The sequence below is a fragment of the Aureobasidium melanogenum genome, assembly GCF_000721775.1.
Source record: "Aureobasidium melanogenum CBS 110374 unplaced genomic scaffold scaffold_5, whole genome shotgun sequence".
NCBI lineage: Eukaryota > Fungi > Ascomycota > Dothideomycetes > Dothideales > Saccotheciaceae > Aureobasidium > Aureobasidium melanogenum.
Window position 1 is genome coordinate 553,681 of NW_024470057.1, and position 24,782 is coordinate 578,462.

At 51.0% G+C, this 24,782-nt stretch overlaps 10 protein-coding genes across 10 annotated transcripts; 6 read left to right on the forward strand and 4 right to left on the reverse strand.

Moving 5' to 3' along the window:
- Positions 1-223: 223 nt before the first annotated feature.
- Positions 224-1,146, reverse strand: M437DRAFT_43330 (P-loop containing nucleoside triphosphate hydrolase protein; the record flags this gene model as incomplete). Its single annotated transcript, XM_041020725.1, has 2 exons — positions 224-898; positions 952-1,146. 2 exons carry the CDS (start codon positions 1,144-1,146, stop codon positions 224-226), a joined length of 870 nt encoding a protein of 289 aa, XP_040881750.1.
- A 669-nt stretch (positions 1,147-1,815) lies between these two features.
- On the forward strand, positions 1,816-2,855 carry M437DRAFT_44497 (NAD(P)-binding protein; the record flags this gene model as incomplete). The annotated part of the gene is made up of 2 exons (XM_041020912.1): positions 1,816-2,661; positions 2,715-2,855. The coding sequence occupies 2 exons, from the start codon at positions 1,816-1,818 to the stop codon at positions 2,853-2,855; spliced, it is 987 nt and encodes a 328-aa protein (XP_040881751.1).
- Positions 2,856-3,439: 584 nt separating this feature from the next.
- M437DRAFT_64356 (uncharacterized protein) lies at positions 3,440-3,850 on the forward strand (the record flags this gene model as incomplete). The annotated part of the gene is made up of 1 exon (XM_041024413.1): positions 3,440-3,850. One exon carries the CDS (start codon positions 3,440-3,442, stop codon positions 3,848-3,850), a length of 411 nt encoding a protein of 136 aa, XP_040881752.1.
- A 6,173-nt stretch (positions 3,851-10,023) lies between these two features.
- Positions 10,024-11,391, forward strand: M437DRAFT_44313 (p53-like transcription factor; the record flags this gene model as incomplete). Its single annotated transcript, XM_041020887.1, has 2 exons — positions 10,024-10,567; positions 10,643-11,391. The coding sequence occupies 2 exons, from the start codon at positions 10,024-10,026 to the stop codon at positions 11,389-11,391; spliced, it is 1,293 nt and encodes a 430-aa protein (XP_040881753.1).
- Positions 11,392-12,377: 986 nt separating this feature from the next.
- M437DRAFT_43799 (TPR-like protein) lies at positions 12,378-14,141 on the forward strand (the record flags this gene model as incomplete). The annotated part of the gene is made up of 4 exons (XM_041020812.1): positions 12,378-12,582; positions 12,646-13,412; positions 13,464-13,784; positions 13,836-14,141. 4 exons carry the CDS (start codon positions 12,378-12,380, stop codon positions 14,139-14,141), a joined length of 1,599 nt encoding a protein of 532 aa, XP_040881754.1.
- A 1,687-nt stretch (positions 14,142-15,828) lies between these two features.
- Positions 15,829-16,929, forward strand: M437DRAFT_82728 (putative MIPC synthase subunit; the record flags this gene model as incomplete). The annotated part of the gene is made up of 2 exons (XM_041027798.1): positions 15,829-16,638; positions 16,696-16,929. 2 exons carry the CDS (start codon positions 15,829-15,831, stop codon positions 16,927-16,929), a joined length of 1,044 nt encoding a protein of 347 aa, XP_040881755.1.
- Positions 16,930-17,267: 338 nt separating this feature from the next.
- On the reverse strand, positions 17,268-18,701 carry M437DRAFT_44481 (DUF1766-domain-containing protein; the record flags this gene model as incomplete). The annotated part of the gene is made up of 2 exons (XM_041020908.1): positions 17,268-17,947; positions 18,128-18,701. The coding sequence occupies 2 exons, from the start codon at positions 18,699-18,701 to the stop codon at positions 17,268-17,270; spliced, it is 1,254 nt and encodes a 417-aa protein (XP_040881756.1).
- A 700-nt stretch (positions 18,702-19,401) lies between these two features.
- M437DRAFT_82730 (uncharacterized protein) lies at positions 19,402-21,382 on the forward strand (the record flags this gene model as incomplete). Its single annotated transcript, XM_041027799.1, has 3 exons — positions 19,402-20,004; positions 20,058-21,199; positions 21,256-21,382. The coding sequence occupies 3 exons, from the start codon at positions 19,402-19,404 to the stop codon at positions 21,380-21,382; spliced, it is 1,872 nt and encodes a 623-aa protein (XP_040881757.1).
- Positions 21,383-21,873: 491 nt separating this feature from the next.
- M437DRAFT_73661 (1,2-dihydroxy-3-keto-5-methylthiopentene dioxygenase) lies at positions 21,874-22,519 on the reverse strand (the record flags this gene model as incomplete). The annotated part of the gene is made up of 3 exons (XM_041026072.1): positions 21,874-22,008; positions 22,071-22,439; positions 22,490-22,519. The coding sequence occupies 3 exons, from the start codon at positions 22,517-22,519 to the stop codon at positions 21,874-21,876; spliced, it is 534 nt and encodes a 177-aa protein (XP_040881758.1).
- Positions 22,520-22,856: 337 nt separating this feature from the next.
- On the reverse strand, positions 22,857-24,529 carry M437DRAFT_73662 (GPI mannosyltransferase 4; the record flags this gene model as incomplete). Its single annotated transcript, XM_041026073.1, has 4 exons — positions 22,857-23,751; positions 23,805-23,932; positions 23,984-24,366; positions 24,421-24,529. 4 exons carry the CDS (start codon positions 24,527-24,529, stop codon positions 22,857-22,859), a joined length of 1,515 nt encoding a protein of 504 aa, XP_040881759.1.
- Positions 24,530-24,782: the final 253 nt, after the last annotated feature.

The window sequence follows — 24,782 nt, forward strand, 5'->3', positions numbered from 1 at the left end:
GCAGAGAAAAACACTTTGTCTTTCAGAGCGCCCAGTACGACGCCCTGTGAGAGCCTTGAACGAGCTTCGGACCCTTGACCAAAGCTTGTTTGGCATTTCTTTAGTAACGCCGAGACGCAATGAATCCTACGCATAACGCCATTCGAAAATCAGCCTTTCGTTCACAATGTAGTCAAATTCACTTGCGACACTTGTCGTGTGAATTAGATACATACCTATCAGCTCACATCTGCTGAGCTATCCATGCCCACCACGCATCCACTTGGGTCTTTTCCTCGCCCTTTGCGCTGGCGTTTCCTCCAAGCACGCTGACTTCAATCTCGGCCTCTTTCATCTGCCCAAAGTTAAAGTCGCCCTCACCGCCTTCGCCCAGCCATTCCCTGTCCTCATCATCCCCCTCAATGTCAACCGCGCTGTCAAGTAGTCCCTTTGCCCTGGTTGATCGGATTTTTGTGATTTCATCCTCCAAGCGCTTCTTGACCAATTGAGCAGGCAGTGCAGTGAACAGATCCAGCTTGTTGGCTGCAATCAAAACAGGGATTCCAGTAGGCCCTTTGCTGCTCTTTGCACCAGTGTGTCTCTTTTGCAAAACAAGCAAGGTGTCGTGAAGGTAAGAAGCAGCCTCAGAGAGTCCTTGAGGACTGGACAGGGCGGCCGCATCAACGACGAAGATTAGACCTTTGAGAGAGGGCGTCGCAGTAATAGCATCAAAGGCGTGCTGGCGGAGCTTGCCATGGCCAGGAGTGTCTGTCACTTCAATGCGACGTTCTTTCTTGTTCGAGGGGTCGTCAGAAGCGCGGTATTTGTGAGATTCAGCAGTGACGCCAGTGGGAAGGGTGCAGGCGACGGTCTGAGGAGCTTGCGAAGTGTGGGTAGCAGTCGGTGTACCACGCTCGAACTGTGCACTGAGTTAGCATGTTCGCAGTGCGGCTCCTCGTGTCTGCTACACACCAGGGTGACAAGGGTTGTTTTGCCGGCTCCACTGGGACCGAGCAGGATAAACGAAGGTACTACAACAGCGGCGCGCTGGCGGTACAGGAATAAGTGGAAGATGATGGGCAGCGACAGCGACAACAGCAATGTGAAGAGCATGGCGCCGATGGTCGGGCTGAAGCTCCAGGTGAGCCATTCCCGTGCAGTGTTCATGTCGACTGCCATGCTCGTCTCTGTACGAATGGCAGGAGTCAAGTCGCAGAGAGAGCTATTGACGACTCCAAAGTTGGCCGATCACGCTGCTGCGTTTCCACTTTGCGGCCCGAGCACGCCTGCCGAAATCTGGGGCACCTCCGTCTGTCTTTCTAAAGTAGTTTGAACAATGATCTTTCAAAGTCTACGAGTAGAGCTTGAGTCTGTCACCAATTGTGCTATTGTGACAAGAATGGTTTCTGTGGCCATCGAAGACACATACTTGCTCAATACAACATAGCGCATTCAGAGGGTACAACTGTCAGCATGACTTATACACATCACAATCTGCTGCCCCGTGAAACGTTGCAGGCACGCGATGTTGCTGGACAGTGGTGAAACCCGTCTGCTCAATGACATGAGGTCGGATAAAGATGTACAAGTATCGTGCAAGATGTACGCCTGTAGTCTTCATGCCCCTTAGGTTGTTGCCCAAAAAATGGTCTCATCATTCATTCTTGTTGACGTCAGCCTGAGCAAATGACATGCGGAGCAACCTCTCTATCATGAATGGCAACAGACAACGACATCCAGCATATATCCTTCCCAGACACCAGCTAAACTTTTGACTTGAACAATATTATCAGTTCCGTCAATAATTCAACCACATCATTCATCAATACCATCAACATGTTTGGAAGCAGCAACACCTTTGACCCCAACACCGACATCCCTGATCTCTCAGGCAAGGTTTATGTCGTGACCGGTGGATCAGCTGGTATTGGTTTCGGCATCTGCGCCCATATCCTCCAACACAACCCCGCCGCCCTCTATCTTCTCGGCAAGAAGGAAGAGCACATTCAGGAAGCTGAAGAAAGCCTCAAGAAATACGGCGACATCTCCAAAGTTCACTCTGTTCAGATCGAACTCGAAGACTTGAAGCAGACAGATCAAGTAGCCAAGGAGCTGGCTTCCAAGCTCGACAGGCTCGATGCTCTCATTTGTAACGCTGGACTTGGAGTTGGAGTCTTCAACCTGACCAAGGACGGCATCGACTCTCACATGCAGGTGAATCACATCTCACAATTCCATCTGACCCAGACTCTGCTCCCTCTGCTTCAAAAGACTCCTGGTTCTCGCCTTGTCCTGCAGTCCTCGGATCTCCACCGTGGAATCAGTGATGTCAAATTTGAATCAGAGCAGGAGCTTAATCAGGACATCGGTCCCATGATGCTCTACAACAGAACCAAACTTGCCCAAGTCCTTTACATTCGTGCTCTGGCAGATCGCAAGGAGAAGGCTCAACTGGGTTTCGACGACGACGTGAGCGCTGGACCGTTCATGAACGCCACACATCCTGGTGGAGTTAAGACCGACCAGCAGAAGCAGGCCGTCGATGCTTACGGAACTCTTGGTAAAATCGGTGTTGCAGCAGTGAAGCCTTTCTTGAAGGACCCTGTCGATGCTGGATGTCGTCCAGCACTCTTCGCGGCAACCAGCAACGACGTTGTCAAGGAGCATATTCAAGGCCAATACGTAAGTCCAGACAGGTCCCGAAGGGTCAAATGACTAGCTAACAAATTCACTAGATCGTGCCTGACCGCAAAGTAACTGACCCATCTAGCGAGGCTCGCGACCAGCAACTTGGAGAGAACTTGTGGCAGCTGACAGAAAAGGTTATTGTCAGCAGGTTGGGCAATGCTGTGCCATACAAGCTTCAGTACGCTTAGTGGCGTCCTGTCAAGGAGTCTTCGACGAAGTAATGATGACCAGGCGGTTCTCTGATCGTCATGGCAAGAAGAACATGCAAGGTTGATGAGATAACACCTGCTTTCGCTAGATCAGGTAACTAGATTCGAGTCACTGCTCGCTCCAAAGACACTATCATCGAACATCTTCCAATGTCCTCACCTGTTCAATGCTGATGCAGCATGAGTATCAAAAGACGTGATGCAATGAACTATATTGCAGAATATGGTATGTGCATTGTGATTACGTGGCGCTGAATGCAGAAAAGCATTATACCTGCTGCTAATAATCTGCAAGAAGTACTTCTTGTCGTTACGTGCGTTGCGACATCATCGTAATGCGTCAAATTCATCGGACCAGCGTCCTCACACGGTTACCAGCAGCGTCGCCTTGGTCCATCGTCTTGATCCTTGTATCTCGAGTAATATAGGCACCACACTATCAATTGCAGGATCACGACAAGTGCAGAATCGCCTCGAGGGAAAACCATACTTTGTTGGAACAGAGGGGAAAGTGCCAACGTCTCAGCCATCCTTCTCAAGCATCATATCATGCATTTGCCATCATGTCTGACGACAGCGGTCAACGTGTCCTGGAGTACGCATCTCGACAAGGCAGTTATCTTGCGAATCATTTCTTGATATTCGTCCAGAAAGTTGGTATAGCTCATCTGCACGTGCTTATGAAAACCTTGAGGGGAGATCAACAACAGCAGCAACAAAGAGCTGAGGATCGTCAACAAAGAAGGCGCGTCGAGGCAGGCGCCAGCTCACTGCCAAACACCAAAGAGGGGAGTTACACTCACGGGACTCTCATTCTTCTTACCCCTACTCGACAGCTCTCAACAAACTTGCGGCTCATTGCATGCTTGCTCCGGCTTTCCCGACGGGGGCAGCGCTTCCCCTCGAGACCGCCTCTCCATTTCCCGGCGCGGGTTGATCTTCTGACAGACATTGGTGTGGCTGAGTCTGAGTGAAGGAAGGAGTGAGAAGGAACTTGAGAGATCGGCGGCCGAGCATAGGGCCAGAGAAGCAATCAAAGACCCGAGTACGTGGGTGAGAAAGCATCGGATCCATGGCTCTCTGCCTCTCTTCAGCTTGCCTCTATACGCGTTGTTGCATACAGAAACTATTGGGGTACAATGCCTGTTGCTGAGTACTTTCCAACGACGATGATCACAGTGACGCGTAGTTGATTGACAACCCTTTTCTCTCCTACCCCCAGAGAGCGGTGGAGACTTTGATACTTGCAAGCGCGTAGCGTTGGTTTATGTCAGGCAAACGTGTGCGATCTGGGAACTGGATTTGAGAGGATAGATATGTCCAGACGGTACTAGGAGGTAGCCCCCGTGCACGTGCAAAAGTCACTGAACCACTTAAAAGACACTTCTTGAATCTTGTGATAGTGGTTGAAACCGCTCTGGTTATCAAAGCCTCCCCAGCCACCACAGTGTGAGTGTTTGGTCGATCTTCTTGTCTTCTTTGAACATGCACAGGCCAGCGGTTCGTTTCAGAAAGGGCTGACGAGTCCGTGGAGACTGCTATAAGGCGGTTGGTGCTATCGAAACAAGGCCAGAATTGCGTCTTCGGTGTTGTGCAGAGCTAGAGGGTGCTTCCCGTGTTGCTCAGCGTCAGTTCGTGACACGGAAGCCTCAAATCTCCGTCGTGCTCCGTGTCATGACTCCTGTCCACACACTCCTTGGATAAGTATGAGTATGGCATGAGCTTGGAAGAAAGAAGGTCGATTGGGTATACTTTGTTTTGTTCCAACACCGAGGTATGGGCTTGAGGGAGACGGGTCGTCCAGATCACCTATGCTAATGGCTCCGCTCACCAGACAACGCCGCGAATGATGGTTGGAGGCTCGATGGATCTCTGTTGTTTCTGTTGCATACTAGACTCGAAGGAAGCGATGCGATTGCAGCAGGATAGCACGTTCTAGTCAGACCATACTGTGCCAGATCCTCGCGGCACAATCAGGTTATGCCCACGTATTGTGCAGTAGTATTTCCCTGGTTCACATGCTGCAGCTCACCGCTTCATAGACCCTAGATCCCTATGTCGCCCCGTGCGGAATCCGGACCGGTACGGGTTATGGCAGTTCTTCTCACGTATGTGCTCAACAAAGAAGATATCCCAATGGAGCTGCCAAACGTGCCTGGATCCATGGAGCCCCGCAGTGAGATGAATTTTAGCACGCACGTTCGCCCTCGAAATTGTTCACGAGATCAGCGGCATACTACCGCGGCTACATTTGCTTGCAGTATCAAAGAGGCCACGACTCCCGCACGGGCACAAGTACAGCACAGCACAGTACGGGTACTGGGCCTTTCTTTGGAATGATCCCAGCAACTTGGGACTTACCGAGACTCTCATTTGAGTAAGAGCAGAACTTGACGAGTCACCCTCATCGACCAGTAGACAATGACAAATTGGCTCATCGAGAGAATGGGCCATCTGATCGATCCACATGGCATACAACGAGAGATATTCTGGCCTCTGCTCTAGAATGCAGTGTTCGAAAGACATGCGCTCGATACTCGATGCTGTCCAACATGCAGAGTAGATTGGGCGTTATGGCATTTGGCGGGATATTATCATCTTTCGACGCTGAAGCCACAATTGCACAAGAAGCCATCTGATCGGCGCGCGCTGATTGTCAGCCAGAGTGTAGTCGTTGCATCACAAAGAACCACTCTGCTACATCGAGTTATGATAGCAGTCGTCGTGTCAATGTCGAGTCACCAGATTCTCGCGTTCATCAGCGACAAGAATAGACCGTCACCAGAGCTTGCCGTTAGATTGGAGAGCGCTTTTCGAGACAAAGAAATCGTCCCGTCATCAAGCGCTTGGCCGAACTTCTTTTTCGTAGCTACGGGCGAAACCAATACCGACGAAAGGAGCCGAGTCGGGGCATGAAGGACACGGTAGGATGCATGATTGAGCTGCAAAAGGCGACAGCGGTGTGTAGCAGTGAGATGATATCCCCAAATGATCCGTATGTCAGATTGGTATGGGTTTGATGCTGGAGGCCGTCGCTGCACCGAAGATTTGTTGAGCTTTACGGCCTTGACAAATCTTCAACAGATACAGGTCCCGAAGCAGTGGTCTGCCCAGTGCCTCTGAGTCGATGTCTATTACGATGCGCTATCGGATTTGAGCTGTTACGAAGCTAGACTCTTTGCGCTTCTTTGTTCTGAATATAGAGTAGGTAGGTAGACTCTTTGATGGAATGTGAGATGGGAGGTGGAAAATACCAAGCTAACGCATGCAAGGCAAGCGGTGCCTACCCAAGCATGTCGCTTACCAACCAATCACAGCCATCGCTCACAAATGAGCAGTTCCAACCACCTCTCCTCCCTCCAACATGACATTTCCCGGGACGCCTGCACGTCACGATTTTTGTGGCTTGACCACCGACCAGGAACGGGAGACGTGGGTCAGATCTCAGCAAGGGCAAGCAAAACATCTAATCCCTGGCGGATCCGCTGCCGCGTTCAAGACATGGCCAGGGCACGACAACCACCAATGTTTTCTCTTATGTGCCCGTTTGTTGGCCGTCGACTACTTCTGGAAATCGCTTTCTGATTGCCGGCAATGCCGTCAGCGATTCAGCACTCCCTCCGCATGGCACACAAGTTGACGCGGGTCGTGGCTTGCTTGCCGCCGCCGCAAGATGCACCCTCTCGCGCGCATCTTCTGTATCAGCCCGGTTACGGGGTTGACTGACAGGAAACTGCTGGTCCAGCAACTGATCTAGAATGAGACAAGTGCAGAGCTGCCTGCAAATATCTGCATTGGATATCTTGGCCGGATCTACCGGACCGACCTGTTTGTTACGGGCCTCTGTCTCGGATCGACCTTACTGTGCTGACCTGACAAACATTCTACCCTCTTTCTTTTTTGTTTTGGATGCTGATTCCGCCTACGGTAAAACAACAGGAACATGTCAGTAAGTAGAGACGATCATCAGCACTCCCCCGCCTAGTTCCGACTCACGTCAGTTCAAGCAAGACGTACCGGCAGTAGCCTAGTTGGAAGGTATATCGCGCTAAGTTCTACCGACTCAAGCGCTGCCAAGTAGTTGTTGTTATGTTCCTGCATGTGTATGGAGGGATCACCTGCATTTGTCGGCTCATGATCAAGTCTCTAATGATGGGCCTTTGCACTTCCCAGCAAGGAGCTCCGCGTCTGCGTGATCAAGGCCGAAAAGGCCTCTGCTGCATTTGAGTCGAATCATCCTCCCTGGCTTCGGGGTTAGATAGGTAGACCAGATCCGGCAACGAGGCTACTGCAGCTTTCCCGTGTTACGCTTCTTCTTCCCAAGAGGCAACTAGAACGGCCCAAGCTTGCCATGGCTATCATCATACTGAGGCTGAACTAGTCCCCGTCAATTGGATTTGGTTGCCTCGAACACGCAACTTCGGTGAGGTCGCCTGGTACCTTGTGGTAGAAAAGAGGGTCGAATCCTTCTCAAAAACCAGACGAGTTTTGGATCCTGCTGGGCTTCTTGTAAACGTTAGTCTCTTTGTTTTGAAGTAGTCGACTGGCAAACGAGCATCAGTCCTGGGTAAGTACAATACCCTATCGATGACTAGATACTTGTCTTTCTTCATACTTACTATCGATGCTGACTTCTGTTACAGTTTCGTAATATCATTGCTCATATGAATGACCATCGTAAGACCTGCAATTCATCTTCTTCTGCTCCCAAGGACAACCACCTCGACGTTCGTCCACTCTGCGCCAATCTTCTGTGCGAACACATCATTTCATTGCTGTACGTCTTGTCATCTTCTAGTGATCTCGCGATCAATCCTGAAACTGACATCTATCAACGTGCATAGAGGCGCTTGCAGATCCAGCTGCTCACGCTCAGACCATCAGACCTTGTGTGGAGAAAGCATCCTTGTAAGTCCTCCCTTCTGCATGACAGATGCCGAAAATCAGGAATGCATCGTTCCTCACCGCTATCTCAAATAATGTCGGCGCTTTTTATTTTTCCCTTTATCCTTCTGGTTTTGGTCTGCAGCATACCGTGCCGACTCGTATTTACGATGACAAGTCATATCTGTCTCGGAAAGAAACAAGACCATTGCTTACCATGGCTACTGTGCAGGTCCTATACATACTGGCCTGCCACATCGCATCCCAACCGCTTCTCTGATTTGTTGTTGCTTCTTTCTTGATAAGTCCAACTTTGTACAAGAACTCTGCACCCCGAACTTCTGGCAAACGCAATATATCTTGTCTGGACCGGATATCTTCTTCATCTCACACTTCAGATCGTGGCGTCTTTTGGGCCTCGGATCTAAATTGCTTTTGTCAAAATCGCAATAGCTTGCTGCACCTCGGACACAGCCGCTGAACCGGTCTGTTCGGTCAACAAATCACCAGCACGACTTAGGACAAAGTTTAGAAAAAGCCAAAGGCTAAAGCTGACAAGCTTTTTGAGAATAACTGGTAAGTCACGACTTTTGATATTTACATGTTCGTATCAGTTCTGTCCCAGCACTGGGTTTTGCGGTGGTGGATGACGGTTGCCCTCCGATCCTTGACATGCAGTTTGATCTGGCGCTGATGAGCAGCTGCGGCACAGCAGCCCCACTTCCTGCACGCAGATAGCATCATCAATCTGTTCACATGAATCTGGTCGCGTCGATGAATTCTGGTATGCCTTTTTCCCTTTCTTTACTTGTCTGAGCTTTGCACCGTATCAGTTTGAGGAAACGTCGCCGATGTCTTTTGTCGCGATCATTTACGATTCCACAAAGCTTTCATCATTGCCCTTTCTTCAACATTAGGAGCTGCGTGTCTCTGGAATTCTACGGTCTAGCCCATTCTGTTGTACAGCGGAGGTTCTTCACTGCCTTGTCTTAGCCAAAGTATGCCAGGCAGCGTCAATAGCAGGCTGTCGAAAACCTTTGGTTGGACCATTAGTCTTGATGGGAATGCTAACACTTGATTTCGTCAGGCACAGCATTCTTGCATCTACGGCACGATTTTTCACTGCCGCCAGACCAAGAATGTCTTGAGCAACTCGGAGTTCATGCACATCAGCCTAGCTACCACAGTTCCGGAAGCGTCGATCCTCTCCGACGTGACGACGGCTTGGGACATTCGAGTGCCAGCATGTTTTCACTGTCCAACAACTTCATTACAGATCGATCGGTAAATACCACTGACCAGTAAGTGTCTATCTTTCTTATCCGCAGGTCACATGAGTTGTGCATCCTTGACCCCTCATCTCGTGCTGCCGCGATGGTTGGAGATTTTGCCAGCCTAAAAATGATTGGTCTGGCGTGGTTCTCTGTAAAAGAGACGCTCCCTGACCTACGAGTCTGACGAGTCTGCCGCTCATTATTCGAGCATACCTTGCCCGGTACAATGACAGTGACTTGCCGCGAATCACAAGCCTGGGGCTGCAGTTACAGGTCCGCGGTTGCTCATGCACGTTTCTTCCCAACATTATATTCTGCGCGCGCTGTCAGCCTCATGTCGCACATGCAAGCCTTCTACTGCACTGCGTACCTCCCTAAACTCTTAATCTTCTCCTCGGCGATATGGCAATCTTCAAAAACAATGACTGACAGTCTTGCAGCGAAAGGTATCACCCAAGTGCGACAAGCTTCGCTGCCGCTGCCGGAGACAGTTCTGGTTCAATTTCAACCAGTCCCAGCTCTGCCACGTCCTCACTAGCCTATACTGCAAACTACCCAAATCATTACACAGCGTACGCCGCGCCTGTCGCACCTGTCCAACATTTCGTCAACCATTCTGGACTAAGTGGACGCATGTGAGTTTGGACCCTGCTCCCATTATCTGACATGCCTTAACCAGCATCTCAATGTTTATTCATTGATGATCCATTCTTGACGTTCGCTAACACACAAGACCTTGTAGCCTGGATGACCCAACCCAAGGACTTGCTGCCTGGCGATCTCCAGCCCCAGCTCTAGGTCACTCATTGTCGCCATCTACAACCAGCATCGCCACTCGAGACTACATTCACACAGGTAACCTTCCTAACCCAAGTCACCTCTCTTCTCCTCCAGCTTCCACCTACACTGGGTACTCAGGGACTCCACGTTCGTTGACTGGCATCGCAACCCCCCTCTCTCCGTCTTCAAACCCGCTTCTGTCGGCTCAAATGGCTTCCTTGAGCACCACTGGTTATGGAACGCATCGAAGCGAATGTCAAAACTTCCCTTGGGTACAGCACGAGAGTTTTCACAATCTCGAATGCGAGGGTCAGGAAGTTGTTCCTCGGATTCATGCAAAGATGGAGAAGGGTTTCTTCCTATCTCCTGACAGATCCTGGACATGTTATCGACGTAACTACTTCTCTGTCACTTGCTCGTTCGAGCTAACGCCGCACATTGGCAATGGAAGACTCTGTCTCAATGGTCAAAGAGTCCAGGCTATGGGTATGAAGCTGACTGCAGCCGTCGACGGACAGACCGGAAAAGGTGTTGAGCTCATTCAACATACACCCAAGCGCGACCGAGGCCCCAAGAACGCGATCCCAATAATCAAGATATCACCAACTCCGCCGAACGGACGTCCTGCCGAGTCAACTCTCAGTCCACATGGCGTTTACCATGTACCAATGTCTTCGTTCCATGCCACCGGTGTTCCCACTGGCCCTCACCTTCCCTTTCAAAACACGCGCGATGACTCTCCTGCATCAAGTCGTTCGACCTCCCCTACTGGCCGAAGACATGAGTACACCTTTGGTCATCTTGCCAGCAGTCAATTGCCTATGCCAGGCCAGAACATCCAGCATACCTTTGAACGCGTGCAATTCAAATCGGCGACGGCCAACAATGGCAAGCGAAGAGCATCTCAGCAATACTTTCACCTGATGGTTGAGCTATGGGTTGACGTCCGCGAAGATGAGACAAGGAAACCAAAGTGGGTCAAGATTGCTTGCGCAATCAGCGATAAGGTGGTGGTGCGCGGCCGAAGCCCCAGCCATTACAAGGCCGAAAACCAAGGTGGTGGTTCTTCATCCACAGGCCGTGGTGGAAGCACCGGAGGCTACGGTAATTCGGGCGGAAGCTACGGCGGCCTGAGTCGTGGTAGTTTCAGTGGAACTGGCTATGCCACTGGACCAGGTAACACTGGAGGATTCCGTGCCAGTCAACAATACCAGACAGCAGCCTCGCCTGAGCAAGGGTATTCTTCCAGTGCCGGATCGAGTGTGGCTGAAGCTGTCGACATCAAGCACAATCTCGAAGCCGAGCCCACTCACGACGAGGACATAACCATGCAGGACTTTGCTGGATACCAGTACATCCCCACAACCTTATACGACGGTGTCTCTGTGCAAGGAAAAGCAGACAGCTCGAACACAAATTCGGGAGCCGGACAAACTGGCGATAAGAAGTTCCCACTCCGCGACGAGTATCCCGAAGCACTACCGGGAACACAGTGGAGCATGGGTAACTGCAATCGTTTCCAGGGGGTGGAAAGCAGTCGCGGATACTACCCAGCTTTCAGCACCACTGGATTTTGAGATGGTATGTATGAGCCAGCGGGCCTGGTAATCAGTAGCGTGGGTTGGCTTCTTTCTCTTTACTGTTCTTCTGTTCATGACGGATGTCATTTCCTTGGACAAGCTTCCTTTGTCACAACGACGATCTTTTTCATCGGGGCATGGGGTCAATGGGGTAGGTAAGGGGGTAGGTAATGGGGTATGTGCAGGGAAAAAGAACAAAAGGAAAATGGCGTTTTGAGAGGCACTGAAGGATTGGCCAAGGATGATGATACCCTTCTGGTCTTTTGGGCAGTACAGCATGCAGAGGCGAAAGGGGACTCATGGCTCACGGAACATGATGATGAGACTTACGACGGGGGCAGCGCTGATGTAGTTTATGTCTCACAAAATGCATCAGACACAAGGTGTCTATAATATTGATTGCCTCTCAAGGAATACTATGGATACAAATGTTGGGCAAGTGAGAGCAGCGATCATGACATGACGCCGATGTTGAGAGTGAGGCTGTTAGGCTAGAGTGTGGTACTTGAGGGTGAAGTCGGGAGATGGAAGCTTCCAGAAACAGCGGCTCAAGACACGGCGACCTTTGGGCGGCGGGCAAAAAAGAGTTTCGGGAGCGTTTGACAAGAGTCATTTTGTCGAACGCTAGAGCCAGCGCGAGCCAGATGTTCCCAAAAGTCTTTGGCAGAACAACCTCATCGCCGTCCTTGTCGACTCCTACGCCGAGAGCCAGAGCCAGCGCCAGTCAATCCGACCAGGCACATCCTCCCGCCAGAGACAGTCCCGAGCCACGCCCATCCTCGGCCTCTCAGCGCCCAACCTCCAGTCGTACCACGAGCCGCGCGCTATCCCGATCTCCGGAGAAAAAACAGAGTGCCAAACCCGACAAAAAGTCGTCCCTGTTGCGCTCGCCCAAGAAGAAGGAAAGAGCACACGACCCCGACACACACCCGCTCAACCTTCCTCCCCAAGAGCGCGCTCGACTCTCGAGACTGGCTGCCAGAATGGATCAAGAAAAGCAGCAGACCAACGGCAATGCCGCTGCCGACACGCCCGCTCAAAATGGCGATACCGCTCCTGTCCCTCCACCACACAAAACTCCCACCACTCCTCCACCAAGCACCGAGGATGCTGAGGCTTTCAAGGCTGCTGGAAACAAGTATTTCAAGGCAGGAGATTACACCAAGGCTATTGCAGAGTACACAAAAGGTTGAGCCTCTCGAAACAAGCTTCTCTCTGGTTGCGTGCATGCTGACATATTATCCATCTCAGCCGTTGAGGCTGATCCCAAGTCTTCGACGTACAGATCCAACCGTGCTGCGGCTTATATGTCTGCTGGAAAATACATTCAAGCCTTGGATGACTGCAAAGAAGCTGATGAGCTGGACCCGAACAATGCCAAAATTTTGCACAGAATGGCACGTATCTACACGTCTTTGGGCCGACCCAGAGAAGCGCTTGAAACCTACGATCGCATTGACCCTCCTGCATCGCAAAAAGACCGCCAACCTGCCGTTACCATGAACCGTCATCTTTCTGAAGCCGAAGAACAGATTCGCGATTCCACCTCTGGTTCCATGGCTATTTTCGCCCTTGACCAAGCTGAGAAGGGTCTTGGATCTACTGTCACAAGACCACGAAAGTGGGCTCTGCTCAGGGGTGAGGCATACCTGAAAATGGGCAACGTGAACGCCTTGGGAGATGCACAAAACATCGCCATGTCCTTGTTGCGCAACAACAGCGCCGATCCTGAGGCCCTGGTGTTGAGAGGACGCGCTCTCTATGCACAGGGTGAGAACGACAAGGCTTTGCAACACTTCAGACAAGCCATTAGCTGCGATCCTGACTTCAAGGATGCCGTCAAATATCTGCGTATGGTGCAAAAACTTGACCGCACAAAGGAAGAAGGAAACAACTACTTCAAGTCTGGAAAGTACGAACAAGCTGTCGAGACTTACACCTCTGCTCTCGAGATCGATCCCCAAAATCGTGGCACAAACTCCAAGATCTTGCAAAACCGAGCGCTCTGCTACACTAAAGTACGTATGACCCGGCCTTTTGACTCTACCCTAATCTAACAACATGTACAGCTCAAGGAATGGCAAAAAGCAATCGAGGACTGCGAACGTGCATTGAAACTTGATCCCAGCTATACCAAGGCTCGCAAGACAAAGGCCAAGGCATTGGGTGAGTCTGGCAACTGGGAGGAGGCCGTCAAGGAATTGAAGGCTATTGCCGAAAGCAACCCCGAAGAACCTGGTATCGCAAAGGAGGTCCGTAACGCTGAGCTCGAACTCAAGAAGAGCAAGCGCAAGGACTACTACAAGATTCTTGGAGTCGAGAAGGATGCCGACGACAACCAAATCAAGAAGGCTTACAGGAAGTTGGCTATCATCCACCATCCTGACAAGGTTTGTGATTGCCATGTCCAAGATCAATACGAAAGCTAATCGTTTCAATAGAACCAAGGAGATGAAGCTGCAGCAGATCGCTTCAAGGATATTGGTGAAGCCTACGAAACTCTGTCAGACTCTCAGAAGCGCGCTCGTTACGATAGTGGTGAGGATCTCATCGACCCCTCGGAACAGTTTGGTGGAGGTGGCTTTGGCGGCGGCATGGGTGCACAAATCGACCCCGAGGTCCTCTTCCAGATGTTTGGTGGACAGATGGGCGGCGGTGGCTTCGGTGGAGGTGGCTTTGGCGGCGGCATGGGCGGTGGTGCCCGTAGAGGTGGTGGTGGCTTCCCTGGAGGATTCCACTTCGGTTGAAGAATGCCTCGAACTCGAAACACCCTCGGCCAGGTCTCCCTTCATTCGACTCACCGGCCTTCTTTCTCGAAAAGAGGTTGCTCAAACCTCTCCGACGTCTTGTCTCGACATCTATACCGGCTGGTTCGTTCTCTTTCGACTCTCTCTTTTGACTAGTTCTTTTTGGCATGACGGAGCGAGCAAGGAACAGAATTGTTTGAGGCGTTGCATATGGACTGGAGTTTTGACACTCTTTGCAAAAGTTGCAAGACCTGGGTATAGACTGTTTTGCGCTTCGTCCTATACAAGCCACTGCGAAGGAGTCTCATTCGGGACCTATAAGTTCAGACCAGATACGTACATGTAATACCTGCAGGAGTACTCGAGGTCTTGACAGCTCTGTGTATGTTTCAGCCGCAGACTTCGAAAGTGTTCTATCGATAACTCTCAATGCATATGCCCCACCTGTTTTCACATTTGCTGCGACGCGGGTTCTTAACCGCTCTAGCCAACAGTTGAGAACGATGCCGCATTCAGAAACGGTTGAACGAGGCCGGCAAGAAAAGAAGTGGAGAGCGGAGCCAGAACCAGTTGAACAGCAACCATGGTCCCCACTGTCTGATGGCAACACCACTCGCACAGTGAAGAATCAATAGACCAAGGCGTATATGCTGATCGCATGCAATTTTACGACATGAAGAGCGAGTGAAATGGACAGTGACAGGGAAAGAGGCAAAGGGCGATTGCGTACTCTTTCACGAACGACACGTAGCATTGTAGATGACAGCAGAGGCTGGTGGGCGGAGAAAGCCAAGCCGAAGGAAGTATGGAATGTCACTCGCAAAGGGACTTGGAAGTCAGAAAAGGACGTTTCGATCACGAGTTCACGAATTGTGGCAGAGCAAGACAATATCTCGTCATGCACTTGACGACATGTCGACATGAGTCCCTGTTTTTTTCTGCCGTTGTACAGTCTGTACAAGATGTCATGGTATGAGCATGGCAAGAGAGGTTATGAGCGTCTAGACGGTGATGGAGAAGATGAAACATAATCTTTGATGGCGCCTCGTACAGGCATACGGATTGGCGCATCTCGGACCCTCGATCGGCATGTTTGTGTCCGACGTTCCGGGTGTAATCTCATGACGACGCACAGACGACGACACAGTCTAGGCGAGGTATGGAATGCCGTAGAGAGCAATGCTTGCGTGGCTCAGGTGCCGAAAACGGTACAATAGAGGGGTTTGGACGACATGTCTCTGCGAGACTTTTATCGCGCTGACAGGGCTGTGCCTGTGCCTTTAGGCTGGTGACAGTCTTGCAGGCGACCAGAAGCGCATCTCTCCTTAACGTCGGCCTGCCTTGTCGTCCTAGCGTGCTGCTCTCAATCTTGATAATTTCTTGTCACTCCTTCATCTGCTTCAGCCTCATTATTCCCTCCTTCCTTCCTTTTTCCTGCCCACGCTCCTTTGTGTCCTCTGCCTTCTCCAATTCTGGCTACAACATTCATCAGCCCTGCTCATCCTTTGGACAAGACATCTACACCGCATTCGTACTGACTCGAGAGGTCTTGGTCGTCCTTGCCAATCTGGGGTCAGCCAACGAAAAGGCGCAGCACCGACAAAACATCACCACCAGCCAACAAATCGCTGCTCCCTCCCTCTCTTCCCCTGCTCGGTCGCAATTGACCTGAATTTCTACCGCCATCATGCGCAGACCTGTGCTCCTTTTCCTCATCCTCAACCTTGCCATCGTCGCCTTTCTCATCCATTCGGTCTGGACCCTGCTATCTCTCCTAGTCGTCGACGGCTCTGAAGATGCAATCTCGCGTGCCGAGCTCCCTGCTCCTGGCTCCGATCTGATCGACGGTCGCCCACAGATGATCCCCAAAATTATTCACCAAACATACATCAACGAGAGCATTCCAGAAGTCTGGCAGGAACCTCAAAAAAGCTGCATCGAATTGCACAAAGATTGGGAATACAAGCTGTGGACCGATGCTGCCTCACGCGAATTCATCGCTGCAGAGTATCCTTGGTTCCTCGAGACCTTTGACAACTACGAATTCCCAATTCAGCGCGCTGATTCGATCCGCTACTTTGTGCTTGCCCACTACGGTGGTATCTATCTCGACCTCGACGATGGCTGCAACCGTCGTCTTGACCCTCTGCTTTCCTACCCGGCTTGGTTGCGCCGCACTCTGCCTACTGGTATCTCCAACGATGCAATGGGTTCTGTCCCTCGTCACCCTTTCTTCATGCGTGTCATTGACGACCTACCTCGCTACAACCGCAAGTGGGTTTTGCCGTACATTACCGTCATGGCTTCGACTGGTCCGCTCTTCCTGAGCATCATTTGGCGCCATTGGAGCTCCGAAGGGCTCAATGATGGCGATGGTCTCGATGGAGGCAGAGTTCGAATTTTGTTCCCTGACGAGTACAACAACCACCCCTGGAGCTTCTTCACTCACCATCTTGGCAACTCATGGCATGCAGGCGATGTCAAACTCATCTTCTGGGTACGTTAAATTCCAACTAACGCTTTCGCCAAATCAACCACTGACATTTTCAAACAGATGCTGAAACACTGGGTGATGCTCACCGTCATTGGCTTCCTGACAGCAGGCGTTGTCTTTGCCGTTTCTTACTACCTCTACAACCGCTTCTTCGTCTCCCACAGGCCTTGGCCCGTGTCGGTGCGCAAACGCTTCCCCATGGGCTTGTTCAGACGCCTTAGCAGCGGTAACGTGACATCGAAGCAACGACAATCTTATGAGCTCGTCCGACGTGACGAGGAAGACGCCATGTAAATCAATGCTCAACATGCCTCTAGCATGGTTGCATATTCTCATTGTTTCACGTTATCACCATCAGCATCATCAGCATCATCATCACTACTGCATGTAGAAGAAGCTCCACATTGGATTTAGCGACGGAGTTTGCATAAGGGGGATACACCTTTGGAGTTTTGTTAATTCTTCCTCTCTTGATATGCCTCGAGACGCATCTGAGGTTTATGAATAAATACATTTTAATGTTCAAAATGCACAATTTGTTCGCAAAAACAACGATTCGTCCTTAAATCTTTATCGCACATCATGTCTTGAATGCCGTGCATGTTGCAAGGTATGCCTCGAATTTTGAGTGACTATGGATTTGTCTCTGCCCATCTTACCCATCTCCTGACCACCTCATCCACAGCAGCCACGCCTTCTGCCGTCGCCTCAATCTCAAACCATTCCTTGTGTTCACGGCCACAAGCCTTGCAATCACGTTTTATCCTCTTGTCTCCCAATTCAAGGTGCACCAGTCTCTCGACCCGGTGTGCATGAGGCACTTTGTGGACTTGTTGATTCGAGTTGTTGGCGGTTGTCCCTCGTGAGGGTGAAGGTGATGGAGAAGACGAAGAGATGTAGGGATAGAATCGAACGAGACTGAGGTTGTAGCCGCATTGTCTGTTCCACTCGTTCATGCGGCGATGTACATTGTTCGCTCTGCCAATCTTCAGTTTGATTGTCCTGGTGGCCCCTTTGCTTGCGGTGTATGCGCTCATCACATCGCTGGGTCGCCTTTGCCCTCGTGAGGATGATACTGTGGTGGAGAGTAGTGAGGCTGCGGTGTCGTTTGAAGGTGTCGAAGATGTCTCGGTCAGCCAGAATATATAGATGTAGCCCGCTTCGTCGTGAGGTGAGATTGGTTTGGCAAGCTCGGTGAGCAGAAGAGAGGCAGTTTGGGGTGGAAGGTGGCCAGGGATGAAGGGGAGAAGTTCAATAGTACTAGTAGGTGCGGAGGATGCTCTGCGTTTGTTGATGGATGTGGAAGGGACATCTAGGAGTGGTTTGCGTGGTGGTAGGCCAGTTGTTGATGCTGCGTGTGGTAGAGGAGCCGGTTGCTGAGGACGGCCAGTATTGTGCTTGTAAGGTGTGGGTCGAGAATGGGCAGGTAGAGGATATGCTGGTGATACAGGATTGGCTACTTGTGTTGTCTCTGGCCGAGGTGCGTGATAACTGGGCCGTACGGTGTCTTCGTCATCGTCTGCCGCACCTATACAACACAATGATGCCCAGAATCCTTGCCTCGGCTTGGGCCTTGTGTAAGCTTGTGGTCTTGTTGATGGTCGTGCGTCCGGTCTCGAGTATTGTTGATGATATTGCGCTGGTCGTCTGCGGTCCTCACGAGGGTTCTTTGCAGGCTTTGGCGGATCCTGGATGGATGCAACTCCCAACCTGGCGACCAGACTATCGATACTCGTCCTTTCTTGAACCGGTAGCAATGTTGCATTCACAGCATGCGGCGAAGTTGAATGCTTCTGAGCAAATGATTGGGCTTGATCCTTGTGTTGCCAGCAGTAAAAAGCGGCCGCATCCAGATTTCCATCGTCGTCTTGGAGGACAGCAACGACGCCTCTCGAGGCAGTGTGACGAGCAGCAGCCGGCGGAGACTTGGGTGAAGACTTGGGCGAGGCAGCAAGTGACCTCCTACATGGCTTTCCACCTGATGTTATGCCACGACATGTTGTTGCCGGGTTCTTCGAGTCTGATCTCTGAACGAGCGACTCGGGAGTGCGGTCTTGGAAAGACATCGTCGACAGAGCACAATCACAGCGTGTATAAATAAAACCAGAGTCAAGAATCGAGCCTGATATACAAGACCTACATTGTTGGCCTATTTTAGGTGCTTCACAGACCTGACGTTTTTGACGTGGCTGGGAAGTGGCTGCGCAAGCATGGAGCAATTTCAACGTGCACAAATGCAAGATGCTATGACCAGTAGAGGTATGGAGGCCTAAAGTCGTCACTTCATTCTGAGGGTCACACAACTGCTCGTAGTGAAGCGAGCGCCGAGCTTCATGTCGGGCAGTGGGAGAGCAGGAGCGAATGCACAAAGTCTTGGAAGTCGTCGGAGAGACAGTCACTGTCACAAGCGGCGACTCGGAGAACGTCTGTTGTTGAGCCCGCAGCGGCCAATCATGACGCCTGAAGATTTTGCAAAAGGAAGCAGCAACCGCCACTGCCTGCCAGATACAAGTAGACGAGCATACGAAGTTAGAAAGCAAAATCATTCTCTCATTTGCTTTGGAGTTTTTCGAGAATAATTTATTCCATATTGTTTCGTGGTCGTCCGTGGTCATCAATCAACAAAGGACCGCACTGCACTGTCTGGCTGACGTAGAATCTTCCCCACCAAATCGGCACCAAAATCCCAGCTTCAACCAGACTTTTTTCCTCTCCCTCTCTACCCACCACCCCCCTCTTTGAAACCCATACTCAGCAGCATCCACCATGGTTTCTGCATCCAAAGCCGCCCGTGACGCAAAGCGCGCCGAAGCCGGCAAGGCTCCCAAGAAGACTCTCGCCCAGAAGAAGGCTGAGAGAGAGGCCGAGAAGTCGGGCACCAGCACCCCTCTGATCGATGCCGACGGCCAGGAGCTCGACGCCGATGGCGTCAAGGCCATGGAGAAGATCAAGAAGCTCGAGTTGCAGGAGGACGCTGAGGGTATCTCGGACAGAGTCACAACCGGTGTTCTTGCATCCCAGGAGGCCAGCAGAGACGTCAAGATCACCTCGGCCTCGCTCGTCTTCCACGGAAAGGTCCTGTTCAACGACACCACTCTCGAAGTCAACTATGGCCGTCGCTACGGTCTGTTGGGTGAGAACGGTTGCGGAAAGTCGACCCTGCTCAAGGCCATCAACGCCCGCGAATTCCCCTTCCCCGACCACATCGACATCTACCTTCTTAACGAGGGTGCCCCTCTGACTGATCTTGGTGCCCTCGAGTGGGTCGTCAGACAGGCCGAGGAGGAGCTCGCCCGTCTTGAGAGACTGGTCGAGAGCATTCTCGAGGAGAACGGTCCCGAGGACCCCAGACTTGAGGAGATCTACGAGGTAAGAAGCAGCCGTTTTCCACAAGGCATAGTACGCAGACTAACACAACGTAGCGCATGGACGGCATGGACCCCTCGACCTTCCAGACCCGTGCATCCCTGATCCTGACTGGTCTTGGTTTCAACAAGAAGACCATCCACAAGAAGACCAGAGACATGTCTGGTGGTTGGCGTATGCGTGTTGCCTTGGCCAAGGCTCTCTTCGTCAAGCCTTCGCTCCTTCTGCTCGACGACCCCACTGCCCATTTGGATCTCGAGGCCTGTGTGTGGCTCGAGGAGTACATGAAGAAGTGGGACCGCACCCTCATCCTCGTCTCTCACTCGATGGATTTCCTCAACGGTGTCTGCACAAACATGATCGACATGCGTCAAAAGCAGCTTATGTACTACGGTGGTAACTACGACTCGTACGCCAAGACCAGAACTGAGCAGGAGGTCAACCAGCAGAAGGCATACGAGAAGCAGCAGGACGAAATCAAGCACATCAAGAAGTTCATTGCTTCCGCCGGTACCTACGCCAACTTGGTGCGTCAGGCCAAGTCGCGCCAAAAGATTCTCGACAAGATGGAGGCCGATGGCTTCATCCAGCCCGTCCACCAGGACAGAGTCTTCTCCTTCCGCTTCGCCGACGTCGAGAAGCTCCCTCCCCCAGTTCTGTCGCTCGACGACGTCACCTTCTCCTACTCTGGCAAGGAGGAGGACAACCTGTACGAGAACCTCGACTTCGGTGTCGACATGGACTCGCGTACTGCTCTTGTCGGCCCCAACGGTGTCGGCAAGTCCACTCTTCTCAACATCTTCACCGGCAAGCTCAGACCTACCAGCGGTGTTGTCTCTCGTCACACTCACTTGAAGCTCGGTGTCTACTCTCAGCACTCTGCTGAGCAGCTTGTTCTGACCAAGTCTTCCCTCGACTTCGTCCGCGACAAGTTCCCCCACATCTCTCAGGACCCTCAGTACTGGAGACAGCAGCTCGGTAAGTACGGTCTCACTGGTGAGGCCCAGACCGCCCTTATGGGTACCCTTTCCGAGGGACAGAAGAGCAGAATCGTCTTCGCTCTTTTGGCCATCGAGTCTCCCAACATGATCCTGTTGGACGAGCCTACCAACGGTCTCGATATCCCCACCATTGACTCGCTCGCCGATGCCATCAACGCCTTCTCCGGTGGTGTCGTCGTCGTCTCTCACGACTTCAGGTACGTTCAACCATGAAAATTTTACAGATGAACAAGTGACTAACATTTTATTACAGACTTCTCGACAAGATTGCCAAGGACATCATGGTCTGCGAGCACAAGACTGTCAGACGATGGGAGGGCAGCATCGGCGAGTACAAGAACTACTTGCGCAAGAAGATGTTGGCCAACAACTCTGTCTAAGGGTCACGACAATTTTCTCTACGATCAAGAACAAAAAAGATACCCGACCCGGTGTTGGTTTACCTCGTCACGAATGTTTTGATGCCAAAGAATGGGAAAAGAGTGATGAGGTTTCTGGAAAAGGGACAAACATGGACGTTTAATAGAGTCCGCTGTTGACCTTTTCTTTTCAGCCGGAAAAAGCATAGAAGATTGTTTTTCTTACTCCATCCCGTCAGGACTTCCTAGCGGGCATTTTTTCTCAGGCGTGGATCTAGTTTTGTTAGAAAGACAATGGATGGCGTTTGTTTCTTTTCAATGATTCTCGAAGTATTTCACTGCCTATTTTCTACTGCCTACTTGTCCCATCCCAGAGTGTTGTTTCTCTCGTGTCCGGGACATCCTTCTCTTCCTCTTTCGTCGTGTACATCGTGATATTAGGCCAAGGAGTCGATCGATTGACTCAGACTACTGTTCTTTTGTTTGTGTCAGAGTTGGAGAGCGTATGAGATCTAAGCAGAGAGTATAGTACCCTCCTGGCGGCTCTTCAAGTACTCCTTTCTGTAGGTGTTCTCGTCGGTCTCTGCACCACGCTGCAGCGGCGTCCACTTGGGCTCGTCCTTGAACAGTCTCATGGCCTTGGTGTACTGCATGGCAATTGTAAGCATATCTTCCCTTCTTCTAACCCTAGGTATGGCAAGCGACTCACATTCTTGTCATCAGTAGTGAAACGGTGGTAAATACCCGCAGGCATAATGGCCAAATCACCCTTCTCCAGCCTCAAACGAATCCAATCGTCACCCTCGCTTCTGACATCAAAGTAACCCGCGCCATCCAGAATGTATCTGATCTCTTCGTCTTCGTGCAAGTGCTCGTGGAAGAAGATCTTTACTTTTTCTTCGTAGTTTGGCAGAGTGGTGGGGGAGATGGTGACTTCGTCGCGGTTCTTGTAGTTGCGGGCGGATGCGAGTTCGTTGACAGAGTCGAGAGAGGGATAGTTGTGGCAGATGATGCCGAGTTTGGAGAGGTCGGTGGGGGTGACGGGGCGGCCGCTGTCGTGGGGGAGGCGTTGGTCGCCCTGGTTGGGGTTGTTAGAAGGGGTCTTGAGGTGCAAGGAGAACGACTTACCTCAATGTTGTCGTACCAGTATGCCTTCATGGTTGCTGTTTGGTTGTGGTGTGATTGGAATGTTTGGTGAAAGTGATGGTGGTGGGGTTGCTTGGAAATTCGAGGTCGGCATGGTCAGCGGAGCACGTCATTTTCTTGCCGTCCTCGGTGGAGAACTTTACCAGAGTCAACCATCACATCTCGGGAATGACATACTTATGCCATCTGGATCAATTTGTGATGCTGGCTATGTGTCTAAGCAGAGAAGGAGATGTACTTCATGCTTTGGAGATGGAGAAAGGAGCGAGCAGTAACGAATTTATTTCAATTGCAGTTTTGTTCATCTTACGAATCAATCATCAACCTCTCGAGTACAGAGTACAGGCCGTCAACATTTCTTTGTCACTTTCCATGCACCGATCCCTCTTCTTCCGACCATGCGCTTCAGAGTCGGCCAAACACCATCGTCGCCAAAGTCCATGTCATCAAGGTTGAGGTGGTTTCTATAACGCCAAACTTCTTCGAGTGCGATCTCAGAGCTTTCCAAAGATGTGCTGTTTTGTGTAATATACGCATCAAGGAATGTCGCACTGAGCGGTGCCAGTAAGAGCGTTGCGGATTCGGCATCGCACTCAACCTTGGACTCTAGCTCTTCTATGAGCTTGTCGCCACGCATGCCCATGAGATCTCTGGTGTTCAGACCTTGATGGTTTTCACCAAGAAGGTAGGTTGGTGGACTGTACGTCTTCCACCAAAAGGCTTGCTGGATTCCCTGTTGTTTGCCAACCCAGAGCTGCGCTGGCACTACGCCACCTTGATGGAAAACGCCCATCAATAGGCCTAGACAAACATTAAAGATTATCCAAACAGTGATCCAGACGTTTCGCATACGCCGTGGCACACTGATGCTGGATAGAACCAGAGGGACTGCTGGTAACAAAAAACGTGCTTCTTGATGTTTGAGACACGACAGAGCCAAGATACCGAATCCTGCAGAGTACATCGGTATTCCCATTCGACATGAGAAGAAAACCAGGGGAAGTGCAGGTCCAAGCAATTGTGGCAAATTGGCAACTACATGCTGATAGTATGGGTGCAGACCGTGTTTGGCAAGATTGCTGCTGTCCATGTTGTAGAGGAAGTTGTTGAGAGGCGTGATGATGGCGATTTCGCGTAACTGTGACAAGTGTACTCGTTGTTGGAGGAACCACTCAGTGTCAGTAACAACAGCAACCAGTAGTGTTGCTGCTGCCGTTACAATCATTACCAGAAGTGAAAGAGGCCTATTCTAGCGATTAGATTATATGTATGAGGTATGACCTTGGAAATGATTTACCTGTGACGGAAATGCGGGATCAACTGCAGAAGGGGTATCAAAACAAAAGGTGGGAAGGTGATGCGATTGAAAGTGCCTAATACACACAAGAAGGCAAGGAGAGCAGAAGGCAGAACACGGGTATGTGACTAGACTGAGGTCAATACGGCTTTGATTGTAGTACTGGCTGGTGGACATACTTTGTCCTCCTTGATACGATTGATCAAGACCAAGCACCACAGCACAATCAAGGTCTCGACCGAGTTTGAGAAGGTATGGTTTTGAAAGGTCCATGTAACATAGGACGAAGCGACCAGCATTTGGGCCACACGACGTTCCTTGGGAACATGGACGAGTTCATCAAGAGCCCAGTCCTCAAGCACGAAGCTCAAGACAAACATCAAGGCACGCAAAGTGTAGTACACAGTTGCAGGTGAGATGTGATGATAACCGATGCCGTCACAGATCCATTTCAGCAGAGTCAAGGGCAGGCCATAGAAGATCTGAAGAGGGAACACACTACGGATTGGGCTGTCCGAAGTGAATTCCCAGGTCAAGTGGGAAGCATATCCAAAAACGCGACCTATTCACGGGGTGAGTGGCGCGAGATAGTTTGATATCTACAGGGGCGACATACCTGCGATGACCTCTGGTCCTTGGAAATGCTCATCCGGGTGGATGTAGCTGGGGGACAAAGCCAGGTAGAGGCGTAAAACGACCAGAAAGAGGTATGTTCGTCTCCACATGGTTGGAGGCCTACAACACTCTGACTGAAAGCGAATCACAGGACAAGACGATGTGTCTTGCCATCAGCAGCCAAAACATATCATGGGCTCATTTCAGACCGCCCCTAATTTGGTTTCAGAGTCGTGCACGGTCACGTGAGAATTGCGAGCTGGACAATTGCATGAGTATAGCAACTACAGAAGGAATCTGGGATGCAGCTGATTGTCTGTTTGATTGACTTGAGTCTGTTGCGTTTGCTGTGTTCTTTGACAC